The sequence below is a fragment of the Hippoglossus hippoglossus genome, chromosome 19 (assembly GCF_009819705.1).
Source record: "Hippoglossus hippoglossus isolate fHipHip1 chromosome 19, fHipHip1.pri, whole genome shotgun sequence".
Taxonomy (NCBI): Eukaryota; Metazoa; Chordata; class Actinopteri; order Pleuronectiformes; family Pleuronectidae; genus Hippoglossus; species Hippoglossus hippoglossus.
The window spans coordinates 8,270,944-8,296,492 of record NC_047169.1 but is presented as its reverse complement, the minus strand read 5'-3'; the positions used below and the strand labels follow the sequence as shown (position 1 = coordinate 8,296,492).

General features: G+C 42.7%; 2 protein-coding genes across 4 annotated transcripts in view; both read left to right on the top strand.

Annotated features, from left to right (window-relative positions):
* Positions 1 to 20,460, top strand: part of pald1a (phosphatase domain containing paladin 1a) — a 53,051-nt gene extending 32,591 nt beyond the window's left edge. For 2 of the 3 annotated variants that reach the window (XM_034570630.1, XM_034570629.1), the window contains 2 exons: positions 11,263 to 11,418; positions 18,969 to 19,118. In XM_034570630.1, the coding sequence (XP_034426521.1) occupies positions 11,263 to 11,418; positions 18,969 to 19,118 (306 nt within the window). Of the gene's footprint in view, positions 1 to 11,262; positions 11,419 to 18,968 lie in introns of all 3 variants that reach the window. The other variant, XM_034570628.1, reaches the window with a different exon arrangement.
* The window catches only part of LOC117752898 (A disintegrin and metalloproteinase with thrombospondin motifs 3), a 62,126-nt gene continuing 46,510 nt past the window's right edge, over positions 9,934 to 25,549 (top strand). Inside the window, exons 1-2 of the mRNA XM_034570626.1 lie at positions 9,934 to 9,980; positions 19,444 to 19,447. The gene's annotated coding sequence lies outside the window, so the exon portion shown is untranslated. The remainder of the gene's footprint in view (positions 9,981 to 19,443; positions 19,448 to 25,549) is intronic.

The window sequence follows — 25,549 nt, the reverse complement described above, 5'->3', positions numbered from 1 at the left end:
GTATCATCTGCGTAACTATGGAAACAAACATTGTGTGCTCTGATGATGTCACCCAGTGGCAGCATGTGCGGTGAGAATAAAAAAGGTCCGAGGCAGCTCCCCTGTGCAACCCCACAACAGCTGTCACACACGTGATCTCCAACGCTCACATAGAACTTCCTCCATTGAATGTATGTTTTGAACCAGTTTAGGAAAATATATATACTTGTCTACTAGTTTAACTGATGCACCTTCCTTAAAATCCAGTTTAGTGCAACATTCAAATTGCGTGGACAAAATATTGCAAACACATCTCAGTATAATGCAATACAATTACTGTATATATACCTCACCTTGTTGTGATTTACAATATGTGGTATATAAACAGATAAACATCTGATTCTGAATGTTTGTTTGCACCTTTTTCTATCGCTACAGAATTAATTTCCTTCAGATCCGCTCGTTTCACATCAACAAGCCACCGGGTTTCTTCTCACCACCTGTTGTCATTATCATTCTAGCCCACTAATGCCAAGAAAAATACAGTGTTGTGCGAGCTGGCAGCAGTTGCTCGTCTATTTGTGTGTCCAGCTCACAATAACAATGAGCTGTTAGGCGGCTGAATGATACACGTAGCAGCAGGGAGTCATTTGATTGCAGGGAGTTGTTTAACTCAGTTATAATCAAACGTGTTGGATAATGCGGTGTTAAACAGCACGAGGCAGGCAGTGTTATGAACATGTTCAAATCAGCTTCTCCAATTTCTTAAAAAATGGAAATAATACGGTAATCTTTTCATCCTTACAAACGAAAAGTTGCAGAAGGATTCAAATGCATTGTTGCGGTGGCTTTGCTCATGTTGGCAAACTTAAGGTTGGATGTCGAGTTGCAGATTCAGTTTGCTGACTTGAAGACTTGATATCCCACGCTACTTTCACGTTAGGTAACAATTGTGGCCACGGGAACATAAGCCGTTATCAGACATGTACTCAATGTCCGCACATTATCCCGACATTGTCTTTCACATATGAAGAACGCAGCAGGAGATTCTCGGGTGAGACTCGTTCACAACAACTGGAAAATCGCACCGTCATGCTAAATGTTAATCTACAGTAAAAAACGTACAAAGTTTGCTACCAGAAGCTACTGTTTTATTCCAGAACAGTTAATGCTACAGCAGCAAAACCCCTGAGTAACAACGCACTTTATTGCTTAAGAAAACTTTTAATTCTTAAGAGTAAGGGTTGTGTTATTTGTCACTGTTCTCACATGCTTTCCTCATTTTTCAATAAAAAAAGTCTGAGGAAAAGAGATATTTTATATTTTAGTAAAAGTATTAATACCCCAGTTTATAAATACTCTATACCAAGTGAAAACCTTGCACTCAAAAGCCTTTGCTGTCATCATAATGTTGGGTGTTTATTTCACTTTTCAAGCTCTCATGCTCTCACTCTCTGCATGTTGACCAGTTTAGGAACTGTTATGTTTGCCTTCTACTCTTGTCCCCTTTTACCCTGAATAACTGCGCTGCCCTGGCCTGCCCTTTGCCTTGACCTCCCTCCTGTCCCCCACCTCCCTCTTAACCACTGGCCCCATAACAGCGCTCCAGACCTGGCTGGGCGCTGCACAGAGGGGTTGCCATTTCCTGCCCCCACACACTAAACCTGTCATTGCCCGAGGCCCACAGACCAGGAATAACTGCTTCCAAAACCATGCATGAGTGTTTAAGCATGCCCCCAGTGGCTGTGGTCATGCTATCCGTTGGATCCTGCTAAGCCCCAAATCATTTCACCAGCAAAAGGTGCACCTTCTTTGTCTAAGCTTTCACACTAGCCATCTACTGGCACTGAACAAATACCTACGGGAATACAATCCCGGTGGTGAAGGGACTTAAATGCCAGCCATGTGGAATATGCAGGAGTCGTGACTGGGCCGAGTCGCTCCAGGAATCACACTTTCAGTAATGCCCCGGCGAGTAGGCTGTGTTTCATACGTGAGGACAGTTGAGCAACAGATGAATCCAGTGTTAATGACGCCATAACTGCTCCCAAAGTGCCAACAACTCTTACAGGCCGAAAGGAACATTCAGAGCTGCCTCGTCAAATGACTTTTTCTCTTCCAGTATCAAGTACAACATGGTTTCTTTCCGCATTCAGGTATCAAATCATTATAATAACACAGATTTTACACATCCCGGGTGTTTAAATTCTGATAAAGACTGCATTGCACAAGTTATTTGTGAGTATGAAATTGCTTCATGGCCCGAACGCATTCCATAGATTGACGCAGGCAGCTGCTCAGGTGGTGAAATCCATGTGTTGCTGTTTCTGTGACTCAAATGTTAGACAGGCTTATTCAAAGTGAAGTCTATATGCATGCCAGGAGCCCTGGCTCTATATCATTAGAATTAGTTCCATGTTTGCCTAAGCTGCACTTCACCTCAGGTGAACTTGCGCTGGGCCGTGCTTTACTGTAATCCTACTGTCAAGAGATGATTATCAAAGATTGTGCAGCAAGTTAGTTCATAATAATATTAATAAACGTATAATAGCCTTTTGGTGCAATTTAGGAGCATGGTGTCTGTTTTAAGCAATCTGTGTGCTAACATTTGTTGCCATTTATGTAATGTTTAGCGTGAGTGTTGCGATTTTGACCTGTTTATGGAGCTAGAGCGAGTTCTTCCACCGGCATCCAAGAATATCTGTACCTAATTCCATGGCAATGCATCCATAGCTATTTCAAGAATTTTCCCGTGGACCAAAGCGTTTCACCAAGCTGCTCTTCACAAAAGACACGGTGCCGTCGCAAGATAAAATTCAACTTTCAATACATTGGCTGAATTTGAACCACAGGCATCGATTCGAAATGTCCTTTGTGGCCAAGAGTACAAATTTGATGAGAAGAACTCTGGCGGGTTTTTGAAATATTGAGTGTCTGATTATGTGTAGCTCGCAGACATACCGCTTAAATTCCCCAGAGTCAGAAATATTTTGATAGCTCGGTAAATGATTGATACACAGCTGGAGTTTCGGCGTGTCCCTGTTGCCAGGCATGTGCACGTACAGAATGTACCATAATGCTTGTGGCTAATGTGGGCAGATATTCCAGTCTCTGTGTAGGCTAAGTTGATGAGCCCCGTCTCCTCCTCTGGCTGTGGCTTTTTGTAATCTCCGCTCGCCGAACACGCGATGTGTCTTTGCCTGTCTTTTGGCTTTTTCTAATCCAAAAGCCTATTAACCATTTTTATACTGTACATTCCTTTTTTTTCAATTCCCCATGTTGGATTACTTTCAGGGCTTATTTGTCTTTCATTTAATGTGTTGGAGTATTATTTTCTTATTTTTGTGTCACATAATATATTCAAGGGAAGGTAAATCTGTGTTTGGTTAGACATCTGGACTGATTAGCTGGTGGCAGATCGGCTTATATACACTATGTAATTGACACAGTTTGCCCCTAAACTCCACCTCAACCTTGACTTCACGATTCAATCAGCGTCGTGTGGCTGAGCAACTGGAAAAAGACAGACGGGAGGATTGGAATCTGTAGAAGCCATTAACATAAAGGCATCTTCGTCCCCTCCTCTCGCTGGCTGCTACATGTCTTCTCTGCCCCTTTTTGAAAAAGGAGGTCCGTGCACTATCTCCATCCATGAAGATCAGTTCTGCAGCTTGAAACCAGATGATATATAACATAACTATAACTTGCGTTGCTACTGGCCAAACTGGCAGACGGCAGACAGGGTGGCTGAATGTACACATGCTGGTTAGGTGCGTGCAACCCCGAGGAATATGTAAGAAATATGTTTCTTTTAACGCTAACACTCAGCATCCGGCCTATCATCAAAGAAGATTGCTAAAAGATTTTATATAATACAACTCCAGCGTTAGTAGTTTTAATTCGAACCATTATAATATATCTCACAGCAAAATTGAAGTGATAATTTGTAAAATAAAGGCTGCAGCTCTTAGCACTGCAGAGAAATGGCTCCATCATTTATAACCTGTAAACAACATTTTACAGGTATAAAGGCCAACTCTATTATAGCACTGTACATTTTAAAAGGAGAAAAGAAATGTAAAATTACTTCCTGCGAAAAGAAATTAGAGGAGACAATTTGAAGTTTCGTACTAGACGAGCAGCTTTGTTACATAAGTATGTTATTACCCAGATCTTAGCGTATACGTAGGTTTCTATTATAATGTTTAAAGCTACTAAACGTGGTAGCCACCAGGTTATTTTCATTCTTTGCGTCATCAAAGGACAGAAATTAATACAAAGGTACAAACTACTTATGTATCTACTAATAAATCTACTAATTCATCTTTATCACAGGTTTAATTTTGAAATCTATTTTATGTGTTTGTGTTGGGTAGTGATACAAAAGGCAACATTTTAACTTTAAGCATTTCTTCTCACTGCTTTCTCACTTAAAAAAAAAAAAAGTATTTAATACACATTCTCATTAAGTTATAAACTCTCAAAAGTCTATAACTTGGCTTCTTTAGTACCAAAGTCATCCTGGATGGAGAGCAGTATTAAAGATTGCAGTTGGGCCCTGGTTTGGTTCCACTTGAATGAACCTACCTAAAACCAGCGTGTACTGTAAACTTGACTTTGAGTTGTCTGTTCACTGAGTCGGGGAGCCATGTGTAGGCTGCCTGTCCACTCCAGACAGGTTGGGGTTTAGTTTGGGATTTGGGTGGGAGGTGTTCTCGTAGAATCTGATGAATGGCTGCTTGTGCAAACCTGGGTGGGAAGGGCCAATATGGATTGGCCTTTTTACCTCGGCAAACCCATCAGAAGGTAATTGGCACCATATGTCAAGCAGACGGACCGCTCCATACTGTGCACGTCTCACATGCAGCCCTCACCCACAGAAGCCCACAGAAAGGTTTGACCCTCAACCATTTAGGGATCAAACTGTGGGGCTCCATTCAATATTACTTTTCTCCATGGATAAGCCAGACTTAATTGTTTTTTGAAAAATATTATTATGCTACATTTAATACAAACATCTAGATTGTACAGTACAGTACAGTTTCTCTTAGGCACGTTGTTTTTATTTTACTGATTTGCGTAAAATTTTACTTTATGTCCTCAAATCACAACTTGTTTTGTTTCCTGTTGAAAAATAGCCCTGACTGGATATACACCACATTTCAACTGTTTACAGATATGAGCACTATACATATCTTTTGTTTTTTTTAATGTATGAATCTTAATCAAATCTGCTCCAAAAGTTAATGGGTTCTTCCTTGGCCCATATTCCCTCCTTCCAGAAACTTTAAACTTTTAATTTTAAATGACTTATTTACAGGTGACAGCGCTCAGTGTTTGTGAGGCTCAGCTTTGTGGAAAGATGCTGAGAAACAAAGCAGTGGGTGACCTCACTCTCTGACATATTGATTTAGATGCTTCAGCCAAATGTTAGGATCCGAAAAAACCTCTACATTGGCGTTATTTTATTTTTGTTTCAGCCCTGGAGGTTGTCCCTTTGATTCACCGCAAGAGATGGACAGAAATTGCCAGTGCCCTCAAACACCCTGGTGATCAAAATGTCAGTGATTTGATAAATCAATAGCACTAGCCAGCAGCATTGACTGACATGCCTGTGTGTGTGGGTGGGTGTGTGCGTGGAGAGAGACTTGTGGCGGTTCACAGCACTAACTCGTTATTTCAAGCTGCTGGACTGTGTGTTTGTATGAATGTCACCATGACCACAAGACGACATTCATCACATTGAGCGATTCACAGTATGTCATAATACACCTACACCTGCGCGGCTGTGGTGCTTGTCCAGATATCACATGTAGTTATTTCGGCAAAGTAATAAGTTCTTGGATCACGCAAGTCAAATCTAAAAATAAACTAAAACTTTCAGTGCCTGCACCATCTCCACTTTCAAAAAGGATACGAGGGAGGAAGAATAAAGCCGATTCACTCAAGAAACAAATGTGCATTGTAAATCACAGATTATTTCCATGAACCTCTAAATCAACAGATAAATAAAACTAAGAGCTTAAACAGCGCTCTCTGACGTGCTAATAACATGCGCTCACGGGTGGACGGCTCCGAGTTTGTCAGTTCACACCTGACGTCAAAATGCTCCTCCCCTGCCCTACATGTAGGTAAATACGGACGTCATATCTGTTTGAAAAAGACCAAATTATGTTGTTTTTAGCCAGTCCTGCAATACAGATGTGTGTTGTCAATGTGTGTGTGAGTGAGGGAGAGAGGAGGCTGGGGGGGGGGTGAGTGAGTGAATCGACACTCTGCGTGTAGTTCTACTAGGTAATCGGATTCCACTCATTTGAATACATTTGAAAGTGGGTCAGTGGTCGTCACCTGGGCAGCTGGGTCCTCAGTGTGACCCAGACTATGGCCACATCTGTCCCAGACCACCTCCTAATGTGGTCTGATTAGATATCAAATGCGTCCTTGATGCGTTCACACCAGGGATGGACTGGGACTAGATTATTGGCCAAAAAATCCAGATTTTGTCTATTTTGCCCGGTCAATGCTGCTGTGAATTGCTCGTAAATGTGAATTTATACTGCGAGCAAGGCAACGGCACCACAATTCAGTTTCGCTTTTGCCTGACGTCAGTGAGAAATGCTGCCAGCCTCACTGTGTGTCGGAGTATGTGCCTGTGCGTAATCAAAGTTGGCCCACGATGCCCACAGGGTGACTTTCCTAGCGAGAAGTGATGCCACCATGTCTGTCCAATATTGTGGGAAGCTGGAGGCAAGGAAATGGTTTACTTGGCTTATAATAAAGACTGGAAATCGAGGGGAGGCGAGGGGGGGGTAGCTAACCTCAGGCTACCAACACCTCTGAGGCTGCCTCACGTTCTATCTCGTTTCTTTAATCTGTGCAGAAACCGAAGTGTAATAATGGTAAGTTGTGGTTTTCCTCTTCCTGTGGAGAGGTGTTCACAACTCTCGGCCAAGAAGCACTTCAGCACAACAACCGCCAATAAACCCGCATTGTTTTTAAACAATGCAACTTGTTTTTTTTTTATGGATAAACAAGTGAGTTGTAAAATGTTAATTACTGAGGTTTAGAGGTGTGGGTAGGTGTTCTTCTTTTTTTTTGTTTTACTTTTGGACAGATCCGTGCTCGCTGTTTCTTTCTGCTTTCAGTCTTTTAGCGTCTTAGGGAGAGTTATGCGTTTTGGCAGATACACTTTTAGATGTTAAATGAGAACCACTCATGTTCGTACAATAACAAGTAAATCTCACTCCAGAGATGTGAAACTCACCTGCACGTATATATCAGTTTGTGGTCATTACAGGACCAGTTACCATGACCAAAAGATCGAAAGCTGATATATAGAGTTTATTCTTTGTTGTTAATCTTAGCGGAATGTAGTGTGTGGCTGTAATTTTCTAACTCAACCTGACTCAGCCTGAAAAAAAACTAGCCAAGCCCGACCTAAAAAACATTTAAAATCTTAATCTTCAAAGGTATCTGTACTCAGGTAGGCCCCCCCACCGCGCTCCCTTTCGCCTGGGCCCACTAAATCTCTTGAAACACTCCTGTCTCTTTGTATACACGGAATCTAATGACAGTGATTTGGTGATGATTAATTACCTTGAATGGTAAATTAGCATTGGATATGCACAATGAATGCTTTGATGTCACAGGAGTGCGGCTTTTAATCTGAAGGGCTTGTGTTGAGGGAAAGTTCATTTCAAGGAAGGTTTTTTCCATCCCTGCGTCTAACAGAAAGTTGACTCTCGTGCTCTCGTGAACTTGTGTGCCGTGGCGCTTTTTCTCAAAGTCTTCTCTCTATTTCATATTGTCCTTGCTCGAAGCTCTGCGCAGCCAGCCAGCATTCCTGGACTCTCAACAATGGTATGCGGTCTGTGTTTGGGCAGCCTCCCGTACCACTCAGGGCCGAGCAGAGCCGAGTGGCTTCATTATTACACCTCAGCAGCTGGCTGAAAAATGGTATTCACCTTTGATAATGAAGAAGGTCGGACCAGTCACCTCCTTTGTGGCTGAAAGGCCCGGGCGACATTAGATAATTCTTTGTCTGCTACTTCACCACCTCAGCAGAAGCTTTCCCTTTTTTTTGTTTTAAGTTTTTAAAAAAAACCCGAACCCCAGCGATTTTCAAGATTTAAAATTCTTTTGGCAACATGTGCTCGTTTTTTTGCTTTTGTTCCAAAGTGGATTATAATTATTAGCACAGTACAGAATGGTACAAATGAAAATGTAATCCATGCAAATCCAGCGCTTTCAAGGCTGTCTCTACAGGGAATGGAAGAAATTCGCTCTGCTTCTACACCACATCTTCCCCAACATTGTTTTCTGGAGGAATTTCTGAGAGTGCACGAGAGGCCGCTCAACCACACACATGGCTTAGTCGATGTTGACAGACAGAAGGCAACCGCAGAAATGGGGTTCGGTAGATTTTAGAGGTGTGAATTATGTAATCATTGCAAACTGATCTGCGTGTGTGTGAGAGAGAGAGAGAGAGAGAGAGAGAGAGAGAGAGAGAGAGAGAGAGAGAGAGAGAGAGAGAGAGAGAGAGCTCAGTATTCGGCTGTGGCTTGTGCAAAGATAGCTGCCAGGCTTTGGCACTGTGGATTTTCAGGCTAAGAGATGAAATGCTGAAAGACCCCTGGGGGTGCAGGGCGCAAAGGGAGATCGGGTTCACCGGCGTTTTCCCTGCCTTTCCACTGTGGCCGATGTTAACTGAGAGAGATTGAGAAAAGTTAGGGGTGTGTGTAGTTCCTTTCCCCCTCTGTGCCCTGGCAGAGTTGACGGACAACAGACAGCACATCCATTGTTTGCCTAGGTAGTAGTAGTTTCTCCTCCACTCTGCTGCAGATGCTTGGAAAACTGGGATCCGACCACGGCTGTTTGGAAATGGACAGGAAACCCCACTTACTCCCCCCCTCTCTGTTGCGTCATTCAGCCCTGGAATGATCGTATTATGCTGCAATGTGCACATTTCAAATTACCTTGAGTGCTAGCCCACCTACTTTGCAAGCTTTCATTATTTTTTCTGTGGCAGTCTCTAGCCTTTAATGTACTTCCCCTACATGCGAAAAACTGGGAGTAGATAACCTTTAAATATGCTTTTTAAACCTTTAAAAAAAGACCACAAGCAAGTAAGTTGTTCATGCCAATGCAACAACAACAGTTTGCGACAGTGTGAGGTGTCCTTCTTACCATGCAATGAGCTGTACTTTGTCTGAGCTGACTTGTTACTTCCTCTTAACTCCAATATACACTTTATTCAATCCACGCTCCGCCACCCAGACACACAGCTGGATGTCAGGCCTGGTCAATTGATGCCTGGAAGTGCTCAAGGCTCGAAGCAGAAAAAAAATAACAGGGAAAATATCTCGACACCTATGCCTCACATTGAAAATGAGCACTATGACAAGAACTACAAGAACTACCTAAAATGACAGAAACCAGTCCTCGGGTGAACTTGCACTTGAAGGGTGTTCTGTTGTTCCACAGTGTGGTGGAAATCGAATCGATATCAGAACGCCTCACTTCACTCTTCAATCAAATGTCTGGGCACACACCTGTCTGGGTTACATGCGCTAACCGAGGTGGTGAAGTCTACTCCGTGTGCAGCCGCCTATAATCCGGTTTACGCTGTTCCCCTCTAAACTGCATGATTCTCTGCAGGTCACACCGCGACAGAACGTGCCACCCACCACAACAAGCAAATTCACAACCTGTGGGAAACACTGAATGGGTTTCCTCAGCACATGAAAGAGGAGAAGAGATGAAATAGTACGATAGGGTCAAAGTCACGGTGACCGTACAAATCATGTTTTTGGTCTTGTTGGTCACGCAGCATCTCAGGAACACCTTGAGTGATCTTTTTCAAATCTGGCACATGTTTTCACCTCAGGTCACGGCCGTCCCACAGAACGTGTCTGAGTCTCCAAAGAAAATGATGTAGATTCCAAGTGCACTGGTAGTGTGTGTGTGTGTGTGTGTGTGTGTGTGTGTGTGTGTGTGTGTGTGTGTGTGTGTGTGTGTGTGTGTGTGTGTGTGTGTGTGTGTGTGTGTGTGTGTGTGTGTGTGTGTGTGTGTGTGTGTATTGTCATGGTCAGATCGGTCAAAGCTTTGGGCACAGGACTCAAAATGTGTTTGCTACCCAGTTTGCACTTTAGAGGACATGGGCCCTTCGTTGGTGGAGCTGATGGCCTCAGGGCGACTAATGTTATGTTGGTGCTAAGCGTAAATAATGTCCATGCAGGCAGGGGGAGGTGGGGATTAGGATGGAGGAGAACCACAGAGCAGGAATGAGAATGTTATATAAGCTGAAAACAACTCACATCTCAGCGGCCACACATGTCTTCAAACGCCGCCTGTCACTGTGCGATTAATGCAACAAAAGAAGGGGGGGGGAGAGAAAAGCTAGAGTGATTGATTGTATTGCACAATATGACATGATTTGCTTCATAATGAATGGGTTGTCGTGTTGTTGTTGTGGTGCTGGGCCAGTTTATACATTAGTTAATTAGCAGCAACAGATGTCAGTGCAGTGTGCTGGAGGTTTAGGTCGTGCACTGTTCAAGGGATTTGTTTTTGGTTTAGTCCCAGGAAACACATTCATGTGCTATTTTTCTGTGAGTTGCTGCACTTAAATTGAATGGAGCAATTTCACAACGTCCCTCGCTCACATTTCTTGTCTGTCCTTGTTTGTTTTATTGCAAATAAAACATTTCCCATTATTTATGTTTGATTTAGATACAGATAAGCTGCTTCTCCTGAAAAGATCCATTATGGAACAAAAATACGCGAATGTCAGTTGAGCAGTACATTTTCTGGGGTTATTCCCCAATCAAGACAAATCACAAATGTCATCACACGTCCACTTGAGACAGAAAAACTGGTAAAAACTCAAAGAATACAAATGTCTCAGGACTGAAGAAAATGTCAACAAGATTCGAGGGCTTGTAATGATCAGGGCAGACCCCGGTGTGGATGTGCTGTAAACATGAAGATTTTGCTGTTGTGAACACGTCTGACCTGGAAAACCTCTGTAGATATATTGTGATGAATAAAATGTCAAAAAAGGCCAAGGGGATGCAAACACACATTGCAGGCAGCAGTTAGAAACTGTTTTAACGAGTCACAGTGCAAGAGAAGCAGCACATATGCCTGCCCAGTTTCTCAAACTGTGCACAGTGTAAACACTTTAAAAAGTGACCATGCTGCCGGCAGCTGTTGCTTTATGGGGGAAAATGTGTTGGGCTCAATTCAAACACCAACAGAGCTTTGTTTACCTGTTTTTCTTAGATTAAAAGCGGTAAGACGGAGAAGGAGTGTAAGCAGCTGCTGCTGAGGAGCCTGCAGTGCCTGGAACGCTACATTTACCTCATCCTCTTCAACACATACCTGCATCTAGAGAAGAAAGACTCTTGGCAGCGCTCCTTCACTCTCTGGATGGAACAGGTAAAGGATCGTACTGCTCCACTTCTACTGGTTTCTACTTGTTTTCTATAAACCACTCTCTGTGATGAATTGTTTCACAATTACAATTCCATCAGATGTAAGTCTAGATAGAGATGATGCTGTTGATAATGAGTCCTTGAAATGTCTTTGGAACCAGAATGGCACTCAGTGAAGCGCGTACAGTAAGGCCCAACAGTCTCCTTGACGTCAATCAAGCTGCACTGAAAAGCCTGAAAAAAAACACCTCATTAAAGAAATATTTTGTAGAAAAACCTCCACGGTCGGGGCTGACAACATAACCTCTTTGTTTGAAACACAAATATAAGAACAGCCCTGACAGTATTGATGGGTCCATAGTTAATGGAAAACAGAAACAGGGAATGACTGACAGTGTTCACACTCAGTTTGTTCACATTGTGAACTGGTTACTATCGTTTTATTTAGATTTTCCCTCCAGGAATTTACAAGCTGGTTCTATTGTAGCCGGGTTCTTCACAATGTCTCGTCTCTGTGTTTCCGTGGGTACATTAATCGTTCGGCCACCTGTGCCCCTACAGTAAAGTGGAGAATTTATGTGCATTCCAAACAAATGAGTAGTCTGTAAGTGGTACCCAACACACACACACACAAAGACACACACACACACACACACAGACACTGCAATTAAAATGCACTGTATGTTGCAATATGCTGAACGCGCGTCGGCGCTTGGCAGCTTGTCAAACACATGTGAGGAGGACCTGTTGAAGCCGCAGCCCACACACAATGTACATTGTGTTTTTCTTCCTCATTCATATACATTTGGTTTTAATTAAAAGATGTGAGGCTCAGCACAGCCTCTCACATGTGTTGACTTCAGGCTGAATAATTACATTTCTGTTGGTTGTCTAAACATTTAAGAGCGATGAAAGCAAACAAGCAAGTTACATTTTGGACTTCAGTCGGGCAATTTCACCGCCATTTTCTATACTTATTCGCGAGCAGACGGCGTGAAGAAGCCGGAATGTTTGGAAATCACAAAATGAACATCTCTCGCATTTTTTGTCTTTATTGAGGTGGAATGAACTCAGAGGAAAACACAACGTGGAATTTCAAGATAGACTGGAACAATGGCTGTGAAAACAATTGTCACAGAAATATGTGCGGTCAATCGGTGCATTTTCTTCCTGTTATGAATAGCAAATATATGTGGTGCATCAGAGTGACTCTAATGGCACAGTTATGCCATGAGAAAATGCAGGCGTGCACACCGAGGCCAAGAACGCTGTGCCGTGAAGCAGGGAACAGAAAACACATAATATCATACGTATACATCAACATAATATCGAAGTTATCTCCTGGCCAGTGCCCCTGTGCTGCGTGAGTTGAATTCTATCAGAACGACAGGTAGATGGGAGCTAATTTTTGAGTTTTAATTAATTGGTAAGTGGAGAAATAAGAAACAAAAGCCTATCTTTGCTCTTAAAAAGAAGAAAAACAAGGCCTATGTGAACAGGAGCGAACCACTGCACAGAGTTTAGTTTGACTTTTTGCTCTGTTAGACTTGTAGCACATTATATAAAGAGTGACTTTCTCCACTCACTGTAAGGAAGTTTAATTAACAACCGACTAGGCTGGTGCTAGAGGTCGACGCCTGGCCACATACAGTAGCTGATGACGTCAGATATTCACATGTGCCGGATACTGGCTGGAGGTGCCCCGGTAACTGCTGTGAAGAACCTATCACATGAATACCCTGCCTGTGGTACATGGTTAACATATGATGGAGCTGCTGGATGAATTCAATCCAATTTCCCTTAATTACCGGAGACCTGACATGGAGCTCACAGCAAGCAAACTGCACCTACAGCTGGAGTAAGCTGTTACATTGTCAATGAAAGCGAGTGGATGTCTGAACTTGCAGCCCTGACATAATCTATAATTTCTTACTTTGCACCCGCTCTCTGCTGTGTATATTTCCAGTGTATAGGGTACACAGTGAGAAATAGTGTGAGTCTGGGGCTGGTGGCTGTGAGGTGACGCGTGAGAAATCTCCCTGGCCATTTGTTCAAACCCCAGGATTTTGTGATTACATAGCATGACCATTAAGGCGGACACATGCTGTGAATGTATACAGTGTATATACTGTATAAATACCGTTAATGGCTTTGCATCACCGAAGTGCACACCGCTCAAATGTCAGCGTCACGTCCTGCAGCAGCAGCAGTGGTTTGTTTGTAGTGAGCAGCGCAGCCAAGACACTGATTGATTGACAGGCCATCTCTTTGAAATGCAGTGCAAAGTAGCAATAGTACAAATAAGTGTTGAGCACGGAAAAGATAAATATACCGTACTGCTCCACCCGGACAGTTCTCTGCTCAACTGACCAAAAGAGGGAAAATAAAGTGAAAAGGCTGCATAGATCCAAGTTTGAATTATTTATCCCTTTGGCCAGACCATTAAAAATACATTTTGTTACTCACCACACAATGACCGTCAGTTATGCTGTGCCTGTAAAAAGGTAGAACTCGATTTTCGACGGTTGCTGTCGAAAACCTTTCTCATTGACATTAGGATTAGGTGTCATCCTGAAGAGATCTTTATTCTGATGGATTTTTGATGCCACGAGCGATTCTGAAGGAGAAGAGAGAGCAGAGATGTTAACCCCAGCTGTGATCTCCAACGTGTTGGCTTTGTTTATTTCATGCACCTTTTGCTTCACTCTGCTGCGGGTGCGTGGATCCTGTGTTGTGTTATTATTATTATATTATAACAATAATAATAATAATGCTAACTTTTTTAGATAGCACCTTTTAAAAACTGAACAAATAAATACTAATAAAAAGAATACAGTCAATAAAACAAAAGGCTGTTGATCTGTTAATCTTCATGTGAGAACACTCCCACCAAACCAATTTTCTGCTTAAAGAACATTATACAACATATATATATATAAATTGTAGCCTTGTGATATACAGACTGTGATACATTTGACCCCCCAACTGCCATCAGTATTACGATGTGTTTACTGGCCCAGTTGCACCCGGATCTGGCAGCAGCCCAACCAATCTGACCCAACCAACCCAGAGGCACAATCATTAAGCCTATCACCAGTGACCGTGGCTGGATCATCAATGACAAGCTGCAACGCCAAAGGCAGCGGTCGAGGGTCACCGGCATCACTGCTTGTGCATTTGAAGCCGCGGTTACACAACCAGCCACATCTGACAAGTACAGTCTGCCCTGCATCCTGCACGGGCTGATGCATGTGTGTGTCTGTGTGTGTGTGTGCATGGACTAATTTGATCTCGACAGCGTTTCCAGTCATGCACAGCGGGAGCCAGCTGATGCCGTGCTTCCGATCTATTTCTCTTTTTTTGCTCCTGTTCATCCCGATTGTTTAAACCGCGGATTCATGTGTTTTTGCGTTGTTTTGCTGCAGAATCAAAGTTGCTAATTGCCACATAATGTATATTTTCAAGTAAATAGTGCCTCTGACCGCATTGTGCGCACGCTGGACAAATATTGTCCCCGGCGTCATTAGGGCACGTTGCCTCGCGGCCATGTAGTGAGATCAGAGCAGAGACATCAGAGGAGTTATTGGAATTGAAATCCATGTTTGCTAATCCAAAACGTGGCCTTTCACACAATGGCAGGACTTGTGTACAGCGCATACCACAGATGCCTGCAGGAGAGGCACCCTATCAGTCACTCCAGCTGTTTTGATATGTGGCACAGAGGCCTCCCTGTCCCCCTGCACCGGCCAAGTATGTGCAGCCTTTGAGATAGCAGATTGTGGGGACAACCAGCGCCTCCTCGCTACTCCGCCGCTGCCCCCGCTCCGGCCGGCTAATGAGTTTTGCCGCTTGCGATTCCTTGGATGCAGCATGAAATACAAATCCCTGCGTATGCTTGTCGCTGGGCACCAACAAGTTGAAGGCTTTTTTTTTTTATTTCACTTTGAATTCAGAGATGTGCCCTGAAAGATCCGATTTGTTTCGACTCTTTTCTGTGTTTTTAACAGTGTATCTTCATATCTACCATTAAAACGGACCAGAGTCATAGATATATAAAAATAACTAAAACCAAGAATTACACTTGGAAATCTGAAATTAAGAAAGTATGGAGATGAGGATTGTTGACATGACAGCCGTTGTCAGGGTAACGCAACATATTGGCAATGTTGGTCTGCAGTCAGAAAAAGAGGAGGTGATGGGAAAACATGTTGCAGTAAAAAAAAAACTAAAAGAAATGGAGGCAAATCATGAGGAAACTATATTTGGAATATTCTAAACATACAGGCCGATTAATGAGAAGGTGTGAGAGGTCAGTCTGGAAGTTTTGCCATTATTCTTCGTCACGGATATGGAAAAGAAAGATGGATTTTGGTGTCTGTGACTGTTTCAGACTTGTATTTAGACAGCTGGGCTGTGGAGGAGATGAGTCAGGTTAAGTCTCCTGGTGACCAGCGCAAATCCAGAGTTTCTCCAGGGATTAACGTCCACTGACTAATGGTTTCGCTGCTCCCACTCACTCGTTCCCTTGGTAGCTTTCCAGGAAAACATCAAACATCAAACATCAAACATGCATGAACTGAACGGTACATAAGTGCTTTTTTCTAATTTATTTGTTTAAACCCGATGTAAAGACATGAGAATCCATTTGTTGAGAATGAGACACCACACGGGTCTGAGCAAAGGTCTCCAAAGCTGTTTTCAGACAGGAGCTCTGGACAATGTGCTGAAAATTGTGCTCGGACATTTTGCAGAATATTGTCGGGGTCAGACATGTTCACAACAACAAGGCATTGTCCCGAATGTTCAGGTGAGAGTTGGCTCCTTTAGCTGCTGGACGTAGGATGTGAAATATGAATTCCTCCGAGGAAAACATCTATTTGTTCGTCGACACCAGTGTCGGCCACTTTCATCAAAAGCTCTCGTCATTTTAAGTTAACATCTTCCTCTGTGTCTTGTACATGGATGAGATATTTTGCGAGGGGGACTGGAAATCAAGTTCTGCAAGATTTCTGCAGCAACCGACATTTTCGTTTTCACACACGGCTCCTTTTGGTGAAAATGTGTGGAGTTCAGTGCATGTCTGATAAAAGCTAAATGATATCTATTGCAACTTTTGATTTTGCATGGTCAGCGAGTAGGTGATCTAGAGGCCACTCTGTGGTGCCTTCTATTTATTCCTGCACAAAGCTGGCCAGCTAAGCTATAATCACTGCAGTGGAAGGGGTATCTTGATACTATTATTTTTGTTCATTGTTCCAGCATGTCTTCCCCTGCATTCAACCTGAGGGTGCGTTTATAGCGGCACTTCATACAGGATGACCTCACAGCCTCAGGAGTACAACCACAGTCATATTCTTCATTCTTCATCTAGTTTGAAAGTATGCCTCCATCAAGTTATTCACCCCGATGTTTAAACATTTTCAGACTCTTTGACTGCCCAAGGAGAGGAGGGAAAAGAGAGGAGAAGTTGGCAAAGCTTTTTCAGCCACGTTACCTCAACTGAGTCATTCTCTGATTCCCTTCAAGGGGTCAAACTTGCCAACAGCTGATGGCGCAGCATCGTTCCGCACTGATTCCAAGCAGCGAGACTGAACTTTCCTGCATGCTGTGCCTCGAGGATGAGCTGGAATCCTTTAAATGGCCTGTGATGTGAAAACCAACACATGGATCAATAGAAATGAATAAACATGACTTTCTTAGCGTCCCGTCTCCCGTTTAATGGAACGTACAGGCTGAGCATCGCGATCCAGACTCGTTTCCTTGGCACCTTTTAATTGGTGTATGCGAGCTTTGAAAGATTCTGCGGGGCTTGCTTGTATTTGTTTGTATTGTTTGGCTTTATGGCCAGATGTTCCTGGTTGTCCCTGGTGCTTCCCATCAGCCGCTCCGGAGCAGACCATGAGTCAGCGTGACCTGGTGTTAACTAGAACGCTGAACTATCTCTCCCGAGAGGCAGCTAATCATGTAGCTCTCTGTTCTCATTCATTCAGTAATGACTCAGACACAGAAACGGAATAACATGCACTGTGTCCATGGTGCTGTGTCAATGCCCCTTTACAGCACTTCAATACAATACTGATGGTTGGTTTTGGGGTTTTAGGTTAATTTGTGCCTCCTGTGATTGTTCATCACACACAAAGAGGCTCATACATTAAGCCAATTTACAATTGCATCATATTTCTATGTTGCACTGTTATCCAAAGCATTTTTCTCCTCTCATGCACCCATTCGCTCACAGACCAGTATCATGCTCGAGAACACTTCCTGTGCACAGGAAGAGCCAGAGATCAAACCCTCAACCCTCTGATCAGCTGCCCCTTCAGTTCTTCATGTTAACTGTACTTATTATTTACACCTACAAAATAATACGCTCTACAATATGAAACTCCTGTGGGATGATGCGCTTGATTCCTTTCATACTTTCAGCAGCACATGGTGAGAAATTCTTGCGGCCGCTGTGCAATTTGGAACATTTTTCCTTTTTCCTCCACCAAACTTTCTGCTGTAGTAAGTAAGTGGTGGATTAAGATTTTACACACAAAACACACACGGCTTAATAAAAAAACATCTGCCTGAGTAAAACCTGTTGCTACATAAGAAACATCGCCAATATATCACGGGAAAGTGGGATTTCATAGTGTAGGTGCTCACTGACATTGTTTGAATTGCAATTTTGAGACAAACAGGACCAATCATTTTAATTCACACCAAATGAAATGATTGGCTGATGTATGTATTGGATGCATATTTTAAGTGTACCCTGCTCTCAGTAGCTTTTCCAGGATTACCAACCCTAGCTTTAATCGAGTAATCGATCAAGTCTTTTACAAAGGACAAATTCTAATATTTGGTTGTTCGAGGTTCTCAAATGTGATGTTTTAACAATTTTCTGTCCTGGTAAATGGAATGTTTTTGGATTATGGATTTGGTCAAACAACACAATCAATTCCACATCTCCTTCTACACTGTGTCACTTGTAATAAGCATATTGCTCTATTCTCTGACATTTTATTGATAAAACAATTTGTTTATTAATTGAAAAAAAGTTCAAAAAGCTTCTTTTCCTTTTGAGTAAAACTATATTTTACACAGTTAAAGTTTTGCTCCTAATCTAGAACTTAGATGAGACACATTTTTAAGAAGAAGAATTAAATCCAAGCAGCAAAATCTGAAATATTCATAGATCCTACAATTCCCACAATGCAACTTAAGACCCTCCTTTCTCAACTTACACTCTCTGCCACTTTAAGTTAACTTGTTATTCCAGGGTTTTTCTTTATAATATAATATTTTTACACTGTGGTGTCGGTATTTTTATACAAGTGGAATATTTGAATACCTCTTCCACCACTTCCTGTTGTGTCCAAACCCTCAGCAGATTCTTATTGTTCCAGTGCGACAGCTGCATGTGTAAGAAAACCATCAGATAACATGTTTCAACTCTGAAAAAGTGGCACTCGAAGCATTCGTGTGGTCATGATGGATCAATTAAAAAAGAAAACTTGGCCGGCTGTGTCGCATTTTCATTAACATCTCGTGTATTTCCCGCGGTAGGTGGCTGCCAGGGCCGGAGTTTATGACATCCTCAACCAGCTGGCCTTCTCCGAGTTTGAGAACCCGAGGGACTCGCAGCTGGCCCGGCTGCGCTGCCGCTGGCAACGGCAAAACATTCACTCACTTCCTTTCCGAGGGGAGTTCATCTGAGAGAGGATCACTGCGAAGGCACCAGAGCAGCACTGTGCTTTTCAGAATAAAAGACATTTTTACAGTAACATTGTCCCAACTTCTATATTTACCCCTGTGTTAATGCATATCTTCATTTCATCTATGGTTTGTTTTACTGTTCTTCTCTTGTTAAGTGTTTTTAGACTGTTACTTTTAGTTGTCGATATTTGTGCCTTTTTCCAATGCTAGATCATAGACTTGACTAATATTTATGTCACTTTTTTCAAATCGACTTTAAAATGAGTTCGTTTTTTTCTGAACCTCTGTTTTACCGAGACAAAAGTTTGTGGAGGAGAGGAGCAAGTTCCGTATGTCACAACTGCTTTTTGTGATCTGATATTTTCCCTGTTCCTTTCTTTGTCCGACCTGATTTCAAATATGTTTTCAAGACAACCACTCTGTGTACATATGAACAGTTGTTTTTCGTGTCCTTGAGTTTGTTTTGTCACAGTAAGACAACAGTAATGAGTCCGTCTGTTGTGCCTGTTTCTTTGAATTCTTATGTGTCAGGTACTAACAATGCAGCATGTCAGGAACGTTTTTATGTAAGTTTGTTTCTTCTTTAAAGCTGTAAATGTGTTTTTGTATTCACAGTGTTACCTGAACAGAATAATGCATCATTTTCTGAGATTCCTTTCAAGTCATATTCTTCCTACATTAAATCCTACATTACCCACGATGCCACCTGACCGCTCACAGTTCTGTGAGACATTCAGGTGTTCGCTAGTTCTCCCAAAAACCTGTACACAGACTTGATGTGTAAAAAAAACTAGCCGAGTTCCCTTTTAAACAGCTCGGCTCTCGCAGACTCTACTTCTGTAAATGGCTTCATTTTCTGGGACATCACCGATTCGTCAGCTTGAATCAAATTATACGTCTGACTGTCAAAATGAATAGTTGCAAAAGGCCAAGGCTGCAAATACCTGACTTAAAGAAAACAGTTGGTGTTGATTGATGATTACATGATAAAGCTACCTTTTATAAAAAGGGTATATGAAGCATGATTAACTGTACAGGACAATAAGTTATATTGTCATTGTAGTGTCAGACAAACAAGGCAGCAGGTGGAACATTGCTTTTATTCAACACATGTCTACATTTTCAGGATATCATTTTATTTTTTCCTGGACAGCCTTTTTTTTTTACATGTCCTAACTTTTCTATTAGTTTTTTTTTATTGTTCTTTATTCTGCTAGTAACTTGTAGCTTCACGTCTGCTGTAAAAACAGAATGAATCCTGCCTTAAAACCAGAAACCATTCAGATTTCTTCATTTCATCACATCATTTCCACTGTACATAACTGATCCCGACTAATTGAGCGAAACGATTCTGATGATTTTTAATGAAATGGAAGTTGAATATGTTTTATAGACTCATGTGCAGGTTGTATTAACACCTTAATGTCTTAGCTATGCTCTTAATTTAACTTTTTTTTTATTTTTCTAACAGGGGAACTCTTCATGTGTAATCTTTTATTCCCTGTATCTGCCATTTTTTTTCTGATTTTGGGGGCAGGGGGGTTAAAATAAAATAATTTGAATAGTTTTAACAGCCCGTGTCTGCTTTTGGTATCACTTCACTTTATAAGGAGGAAAATAAAACTGATCCATCTGTGTCAAGGATTTGGATTTTAAAGTGTGGGCGGGTTGACTGTGGATATTTTGCACACAGGCCTCCCCTGTGCACTGTTTCATTGAAGTTTCCGAGTCAGCGACGGAGCCAGAATAATTGTCTCTTCCCTCCTCCGCTTCCTTTCTTTTTCCTCCTTATCTCCACATCTTCTTTTTTTTTGCTCCACTGCTGAGGAGCGCTCGCATATCTGGACGCTCTCGCTGTCTCGGAGAGCGGAGGAGTTTATGAACATCAGGCAGCTTACACTTGCACCCAAAACAGATAATTCATTGTTGGGCCGAGATCTTCACGTGTTCCGTGCAGAGTAATAAAGAGCTTAGGCAGATCAAACGACTAATCTGAGTTGCCTTTTGATGTGGACAGGTAACGTCTTAATTAAAAAGAGAAAGAAGGTCACTCTTGTCAAGAATGGCGGCCTGTGTGGGGATTAAAACCCACCGACCGGGGGACATCAGTGAAGCTCACTTGGCTTCGGCGGCCCCGCTTTGAAAGGCTGATATCCCAGATCACTTCCCGTCTTGTAAGTGCATAGCAGGCTTATCTCGAGGAGCGCGGAAGTTGTTAGGATTTTATCACACCACGGCCTATCCTGGATTATTGTAAATGGAAACCAAGTGGTCTGGATTGAAATGGACCTTTTTTATAGTTAGTTGCACTTGTTTCCTTTCACCATCGTCTCAGTTCATGAGCGGCTTTATCCCTTGTTTTTTACGGGGCTGACGGTGCCTGTGAGATATATTAGGTCAAGTCACGTGTATGTGTGTTTGTGAATTTCTCCCAACTCTACCGACGTAGACAAATCGGTTAAAACAACATGCGGATATGGAGACGGGCTATTCAGTTGCAGCATGTGGCCAACTTGACTCCGGGTCAAGATAAGCCCAGGACATGAGGACCATGCTTGGATGATATAGCGGCCCCTCGCCTTTGAAATCCCTTCCAAACTCGCAGAGATACTCCCCAATGTGAAACTCAAGCTAGCGGTTCTGAAGGATCCCGAGATTACGGCGGACAAAGAGCGGCATTGAGAGGCGAGCGCCGAGAGGGGATGTAATGAACTTCATGTGAAAAGCTTCCCTCTGCAGATGAGAGAGAGAGAGAGAGAGAGAGAGCTGCTCTGGAGAGACAGCACGGTGCTGGTAGTCGAGGGGGTTTGCATGGGTGCACCAGCGTCCTCTCTGTGATTGTCCCTGTGTGGATAAAGGCAGCATTACAGACACCTCCGAGACTTAAGTGTGCTCTCAGCCCTCTTGGGGATTTGATCAATAATAACAAGATGGTGAAAGGGATTTGGAGGAATCTTCGTGAATCTGTGTTGGAAAATATGCGGGGACCTTTCATTTACCAGGGGAAGTAATGCACAATCTCTAATAGGCCAGGTATTACACACTCCACTGAGCAAGGTAATGAAAAGTCTCTGCAGGCAGGATAAAAAAGAGACTGATGGAACTAATAGAGAACTTTTAACTGCTCCCCCACCCCCCCAAAAAGTTGATCATTTGGAAAACGTCCCATCAATTTAAGTGTTTTTATTCAGAGGCTTTGGTTCCAGAGCGACTGAATTTAAACAAGATTAAGTCCTGAAGTGGATGATTAATAAAATATGACATGCTTCATTCAACAGGACATTATGATTAGAGACCTTAACTCCGCGTGTGAATGGGTTTTTTGCAAAATACACATTGTGACAGTTGATTTACAGACGGAGACCAGGATGTTTTGGATGGATCGACCGTGCTCGATATCCACATTCTGATCCGCAGTTCTTTGTTTTGCAGGTATTCGCTCATAAACTGAGGTATTAACAACAAAATAACAGTATTTACAACATTGATTAGCGGAGACGTGTGTCAATATTTAAAGTATTTATACATAAGACACCACAATCAGGATCCACCACCACTATCCACGATGAGCTGCCAACACGATCACTGATTCGTGATCCACCATCATGAGCCGTGGTCCATGATCCGAATCTACGATCCACCATGATGTGGTCCACTGGTCCTGGATCTACAAACGATAAAACACACGGACTCCGGGGGAAGAAGTCAGTCAGTAAAATGTCCGGTGTCTTACAGTATATTGTTTGGTTCTCACAGATATGTTCTTTGGGGAATGAAAGAAAAGGAAACAGGAGTAAAATAACAGCTTCTTGTGCAAAGGCTGGTGCAAAACTAGCCAAAAACTACAACAATTACAGCAACTACATGACACACATTTGATTTGACCTTTTGGAAAATACATGTCTTTGCTTTCTTGCTGTGAGCTTGATGAGAAAATTGAAGCAACTATGATTCCTGTTGAGTTGATGTGAAGCTACAGCCAGGAGGTGTTAGCTTAGTTTAGCATAAAGGCCGGAAGCAGGGGGGTGGTGCAAAGTGTAAGACCAACAATTTGAAGGATGAATATGTGCAGTGCTTTTCTAATAAGCCTCACGGTGATGACAGGACTGACTCTCAGCAAGAAAGCAGAAAAATCACCTTAAACAAAAACACTGAACTGATCCATTAACTCTCCATCTCAATTTAATAAACATTTAATGAAAAAGCTCTGAGTCATTCTCTGAGATAACTGAATACCACAGATATAAAGTGACACGTACACACACAGCTGCAGAAAACAAGACTTCCAAGCACACTCATTACTGTGTAACTACATTTTCTTAAGGGAGGTCAAGTTAGACTCATCATGTCTGACTGGGGTCATAACTCAGGACTCATTCTGAAAGCCTTCCCTGCATTTACACAGCGCAGAGCACCATAATAACAACTCCTTCAAGTCGCTGCTTTGTAACTTGGCAAACGCTGGAGCCGCTCTTCCCTCAAGCTGCCGGGCAGACTAGCAGCTGCTTTGCATCTCCCTGCATCTTGGAGATGAAAAGTCGCATATTTTCCCAGCACGCTGGCATGGCTAGACCACATTACAGCACACACCGAGGCATCCGCAGGCCGGCACACTGTACTGTGATGTCTCCCCGCTGCTGGAGTCACAGTGGAACTTTATTCTCTGCAGCTTCACCCCCTCACAGACTGGACTAACTACAGTTCGGCAGATTACAACGTGTCACTGTGATTCAACATGCAAAACTCCCCTTGTCTCTGTGAAGTACGAGACTGGAAAAGAACAGAGAGTTTAATATTTTCGTGTATTTATACGTCAATAAATCACATTTCTGACTTCCTGGTGGGAACATCTGCGGCTGGCTGCCGAGACACTCGGTAGCCGAGTCCGATCCGAGAGCGAGGGCACGTTCAAGTCTTTGCTCTTCAGGACAGAGTGTTCTAATGCGAGCGCTGTAGTAGAAAATTGTTCTGGTGTGTGGACTCAACCACAGACTGTGAGTGGAGCTATTCATTTCAGAGGGGGAAAAAACAAGGCTTCTAATTGATACTATATTGTGGAATTTCATCCTGGCCTTTTTCGACGCACGTGAAAAAAAACTCCAAACAGTATGGATGGAAAAAGAGCATAAAACTTCTTACAAGGCAGTTAATGGTTTCCATCTCTTAATGCTGTGGTTAACTTTCCATCGCTTATTAATGCACAACTCTGGATCACAATCCAGAGCTCTCGTTGGCGCCTCTGTGGGGGGGGGGGGTGACTGCGTAAAACCCACACCTGCTCCACATTGACCATCCTGGGAGCGTGGAGGTAATTAACCCCAGAGTGAGAGTGTAGGCCCTGCATGGAGGAGCGAGGGAGGGGAGGAGGGGCTCGTCCAGACAAAGTCGAGGAACTGTGGCAGGAAGAGAAGGTCCAGTCTAGACACCTTTTTTCTCCGAAAAGTACCTGAAAGTCAAAACTCATTCCAACCCAACCCCCACTCCTCTTCCTCCGAGAGAAAGGATTCCAGAGTTGTTGGTTCAGTTGCTGCGTGGTCATGTCTGACTAAGTCTGGACTCCAGCAGGGTGAGCTGGGGGCCAAAAAAAAAAAAAAGAAATCCCCGTCTCTAGAGCAGTCATCCAAAGTTTTAACAGGCTGTCAAGGCTCTGATGAAATCCACTGTACGAGGTTTTCACACCTTCTAAGTCTGTAATGACGGCATTGGGTTTGTTCCCTTTCTCCGAATGGAACATATGCTCACAGTGACATCTGCAGGATTAGGCCAGATTATGAAAAACGTGAGACACGGGTCGTTAAATGGGATAATGCAATGGGTGGTGTTGAGACCAGGATTCTATTCAAGAGACACGTGATCTGATTTAATCCCTGCAGCCAACGATGGTTTCAGTTTTTAAAGGCACATTTGCTCTTAACTTTAATTTTGCATTGACTTAATCTGGTTCTATATTTAAAAGGATAAACTCACTTTTTCAAGGAAGGAAAATACTGTCCTCCTGTCCGCCCTAAAAGGACAGAAAACAGAAATCATTGAATTGTTGTGACGTTGGAAAAACTGGGATGTTGTATCAGTGTTTTGGTCCAGAAACAAAAGAGATCATTGGAGTAGAATCAAAAATGACCTGTTGTGTTCAAGTGGATAACGATTGGGATCTGAAGGGCAGAGCCGATTCTACGTACCAAGAAATGGACAGTTGTCGGTTTCATTTTGATTTTCATGTTACGTACTTTAAGTCCTTGGATCAGTCTTGTGGCCTTTTGTACACTGTTCTTTTGAAATCTCAATAAAAAAGATAGAAAACACCATTTAAGTGAAGTAAAAACTGATTCAAAGATCACGTGGGTGTGAACATAGATTGGACTGATAGAAGTGTCTTTTGCCTTTGCTTTGATTGTGTGTTTCTTTTTATGCTCATATTTCAAAACACTTTA